Here is a 4,491-nt window from a genome sequence, read left to right on the forward strand (position 1 = left end):
GATTTCACAGAAAAGAAAATCGAAGGTAGCACAAAGAAATATTAATGGAAAAGAAATGAGGTGACATACAGAAATCTTCCAGGAATCTTAACAAAGTTCAAAGCTGAGTATCCAATATGTGGAGAGAAAAAGAATCTTGAATACAGTGAAAGGTGATTAAAATTCACAGCCCACCACAACCACCTGTCCCTTGTGACCCTTAAAGTAACCATTACATTGTCCTCAAGAAGCTTGCTGCTTCCCCGTCCACACCCTGGCACACACATTTTCTAACTCTCTGGAAGGTAGTTGAGATAACATGGTACACTACTTAATTAAGACTTTTGACTGAAGTCTTCCAGATGACAAAGGAGATCTGAACGTGAAGGACAATATTTTACATTCTGAACTACTGGACAATACTGGTCATTGGGACCCACGGCCCTTGATCTGAACAGTATTGTGTCCCAAGGAAAAGAAGCATGTTGGGACAGTTCCCAGATCTTCCCATCTCCTCTCCTTCCCAGAGGAGAACCCCACAGCAGGAGCCAGTAGTCATCTGGCTATAAAGACACTGCCATATCAGCACACCACAGGGATGTCATCCTCCCCTCCCTCTTTTATCTAGGGCTCTGGGTAAGAGCCACACAGAAGCCCTTGGCCAACAGTAGTAGCTGCCTGAACGTGCCTTGAAGCTTGATGTTGCTGAAGATGAGGATGCAGGGATGCACAGATATGCTCAAATAGCTTATAATCTGCCACGGCCAGTACCACTGGCTCTCAGAGGAAAAAAATCCTGCAGCATCAATCATCAGGGACACAAAGGAGAGGGCATAAAGAATGAGGAAGGAGATGAGGGACTGCAGAGCTCTGGTGTGAGCCTGGGTGTTGGGGTCCTGCAGGATGTGGCCGCTCTGCCGCATTCTCTGGATGTGTCTCCTCAGAGAATGAATCAGCAGTGCCATTGACACCAGAAAAATAGAGAAAGGAATTGACAGTGTCACAAGTTTCAGGGGCAGGAAATAGTAAATTTCCATCCTCTTGTTCCACTCTTGATAGGTCATGTTCCCAAAACATTCTCTAATTGAACATCCTTGATACAGAGTGTGGTTCCCCCAAAAGAACAGCAGGGTTACAATGATGGAAACCAGGACAGAGCCCAGCAGGAGCTGGGGCACCACCTCTGGGAACCTCCACTTGAGCCAGAGGAAGGTGGGGTGGGTGATGTTAGCAATCTTCAGGCAGAACAGGACGCTGAGCCACGTGCAAAACCAGAAATTGGCTGAGTTCAGAAAGTCCCAATGTAGACCAAAGAGCTGTCGGGACAGATTCCTAGTGTACTCACCCATGTGGGTATAGTAGTAGAAGTTATGCACCAAACCAACCCACTGCAGGCAGAAGCGAGAGGCACCCAAGCTAATCAGGATGGTGTCCAGAGGCAGCAGCCTGCCACACCGCAGCCACTGCTTGCCCAGCACCAGCACAATGAAGCTGTTGGCCAGAATACCCAAGAGGCAGAGAAGCGAGAAGAGCAGCATGAAGAAGATGGTCAGGGCTGACTGCATTGGGCCCTCCGCCAGTCGTCACCCACTGCCTTTATCCCCTGTCTCCTCCTTGCTCCCACCTGCTGTCCCTCTTTTGAGCTTTCCTTGGGTATCAGAAGAATGGTCAGGCTTTGCCTCCCAGCCAGAGCTTGCTCAGAAAGGACGATGCTCAGGCTGGGGAGGAAAGGTGTGCGGTTGGCTCAGAGAGGATGCAAATCTCCCCTGGGCTCAGTTACCACCAGGCCTGCCAACTGCCCCTGATTTGTTTTCCCTGATTTTGCCTGCATGCTGCCATGGTTAGCATCAGTGTGGAGGATTTTTCAGGGACATGTGAGTGAATTCCATCCTCCTTATTGACTCCTGGGTCCTGGGTGGTGTGAACACTTCTCTTCCCATCAAACTACTCTCTAGACTTTAAGTATACAGACAAGTACAGAGACATCCCAGGAACATAGTGATGTCAAAGAAGCCTGTCTCAGCCCAGCCTCCCTGCAGCACATCCACTCTTACCTCTGAGCCACCAACCTTCCTAGTCCAATGACTTGTCTACCTTTCTATCCAAACCTCTACTTAAATTCTTCATGGACCCTGGGGTGTACATGATTTCTACTAGTTTAAACTTGTTTTGTGTTTCTGGTGAGGAAATTTATTTCCTTGAGGTGGCAGGGCCTATAGTAACATGACTGAGTGCACCTGCCTCTTGCTAGGTGTTGTTTAGAGGCTGCCTTCTTGTCCTAGGACCTCCTGCAGTCTCTGTAAATGGAGCTGTTCCAGCCTGACCACTTACTTCGTTAAGCCGGCTCGGAATCTCTGAAGGGAGTCTGCGAGCAAGATGGAGCCTAAAACAACATAGCACAGCCACAGGAGTGACCTCCTTTCAACTTTGATATATTCTATTAGCAAGAAGCAAGTCATGGTCACCATCAACACTCAGAGGAAGCCAGTCATGTAAAGGCCCAATACCTGGGTTAGGGGACACAGTGAGGGTGGGGGCCCTCACAGTCTGCCATATAGAGACTTTGCAACTTCCAAGGCACATGTGAGCCCTGTCCTCCAACACCAACATCAAAAAAAGTTTCCTCTGAGACCGTTATTATTTTCAAATTTTTTGTGTGGTTAGAACACTTAAGGTCTAACGTCTGGGCAAATCCCAAGTACGCAATACAGTATTCTTTACTATGTTCATGTATCTGTACATTAGGTCTCCAGAATGTGTTTATCCTGCATAACTGAAACTTTGTACCCCATGTCCAACCTCTCTCCATTTCTCCCTCCTCCTAGCTCCAAAACCACTGTTCATTTTACTCTTTACATCTATGTGTTTGACTGTTTTAGATTCCACATATGAAATATATCATGCAGCTATCCGTCTTTCTTGTCTGGAGTATTTCACGTAGCACAATGTACTCAAGTTTATCCATGTTGTTCAATGGCAGCCTTTTTCAGACTGAGTAATATTCCATTGTGTGTAGGTGCTATATATTCTTTATCCATTCGTACTTCAGTGGACTTTTAGGTTGTCTCCACATGTTAACTGTGGTGAATAACACTTCACAAACTTGCCCATGCAGATATCTCTACAAGAGTCTCATTTTGCTTGATTTGGATATAAACACAGGAGTGAGATTGCTATACCATAAGGTAGTTAATATTTATATATATAAATTATAATTAAATTTATATATTTTTTCAAAATCTTTACACTGTTTGCTAAAATGGCCATACAAGTTTATATTTCCACTAACAGAGTATGAGAGTTCCTTTTCTCTGAATCCTATTAGCCTTTATTATTTCTTGTCTTCTTGGTCATAGCATTCTAATGAGTGGGTAGTGATATCTCATTGTAGTTACCTAATAATTAGTGATGCTGAGTATCTTTTCATATGCTTGTTGGCTATTTGTATGTCTTCTTTTAAAAAATATCTATTCACATCCTTTGCCCACTTTTAAATCCGATTATTTGGGGTTTTTTGCAATTAAGGTGAATAAGTTTCTTCTATAGGTATTAGGATATTGAGCCTTTATGTGGTTTAAAAATATTTTCTCACATCCATACGTTGCCTTTCCACTCTCTTAATTGTTTCCTTTGCTTTATAGAAAGAAGCTTCTTAGTTTGATGCAATCCTGTTTGTCTATTTTTGTTTTTCTTACCCTTGCTTTTGGTGTCACTTTTTAAAGTCCATTGACCAAACCATGTCAAAAAGATATTTTTCTGCACTTCCTTCCAATAATTTTATGATTTTAGGTCACAGATTCAAGTATATAATCTATTTTGACTTGATTTTTGGATACAGAATAAGTTCAAAAGGTTCCAATTTTATTCTCCTGCATATAAACATCCAGTTTTTCTAATACTATTTAGGAAGAGAATATTCTTTCCTCATTGTATGTTTTTGGCACGTTTGTCAAAAATTAATTGACTGTATATGTGTAGATTGATTTCTGAGCTCTTCATATTCCATTGCTCTGTATTTCTCTTTTTATGCTATCGCCATGCTGTTTTCATTGCTATAACTTTGTAATATATTTTAAAACCCAATAGTGTAATATATTCTGCTGTATTTTTTCAGGTCAGGATTGCTTTCACTATTCAGAGTCCTTTATGGTTCCATATGAATTTTAGTATTGTTCTTTCTATTCTGTGAAGAATGATAATGGAATTGTAATGGGGCTTACATTGAATTTATAGATCATTTTGAGTAGCATGAATTTTTTCACAATATTATTTTTTTCAATCCATGAACACAGGATATCTTTTCATTTATTGTGTCACCTTCTGTTTTTTTTTTTTCATGAATTGCTATACAGTTCTTCCAATTCTTTGGTTATATTTACCCTTAACTATTTTATTTTCATGCTATTACAAAGGGGATTGTTTTCTTAATTTTATTCTCAGACAGTTGATTGGTAGTGTACAGAAATGGTACTGATTTTTATTTGTTTTTTTTTTTTTTTTTTTTTTAATATT

At 41.3% G+C, this 4,491-nt stretch overlaps 1 protein-coding gene across 1 annotated transcript; it reads right to left on the reverse strand.

Moving 5' to 3' along the window:
- Positions 1-599: 599 nt before the first annotated feature.
- On the reverse strand, positions 600-1,544 carry LOC100965516 (taste receptor type 2 member 41-like). Its single transcript, XM_003791624.1, has one exon. It carries the CDS (start codon positions 1,542-1,544, stop codon positions 600-602), a length of 945 nt encoding a protein of 314 aa, XP_003791672.1.
- Between the last annotated feature and the right edge of the window lie 2,947 nt (positions 1,545-4,491).

The sequence above is a fragment of the Otolemur garnettii genome, unplaced genomic scaffold, assembly GCF_000181295.1.
Source record: "Otolemur garnettii isolate 467f Iridium unplaced genomic scaffold, OtoGar3 scaffold00049, whole genome shotgun sequence".
Classification (NCBI taxonomy): domain Eukaryota; kingdom Metazoa; phylum Chordata; class Mammalia; order Primates; family Galagidae; genus Otolemur; species Otolemur garnettii.

Bases quoted from the DNA above. Each gene is read 5' to 3' on its own strand.
- LOC100965516 (XM_003791624.1), bottom strand. From the start codon at position 1,544: ATGCAGTCAGCCCTGACCATCTTCTTCATGCTGCTCTTCTCGCTTCTC.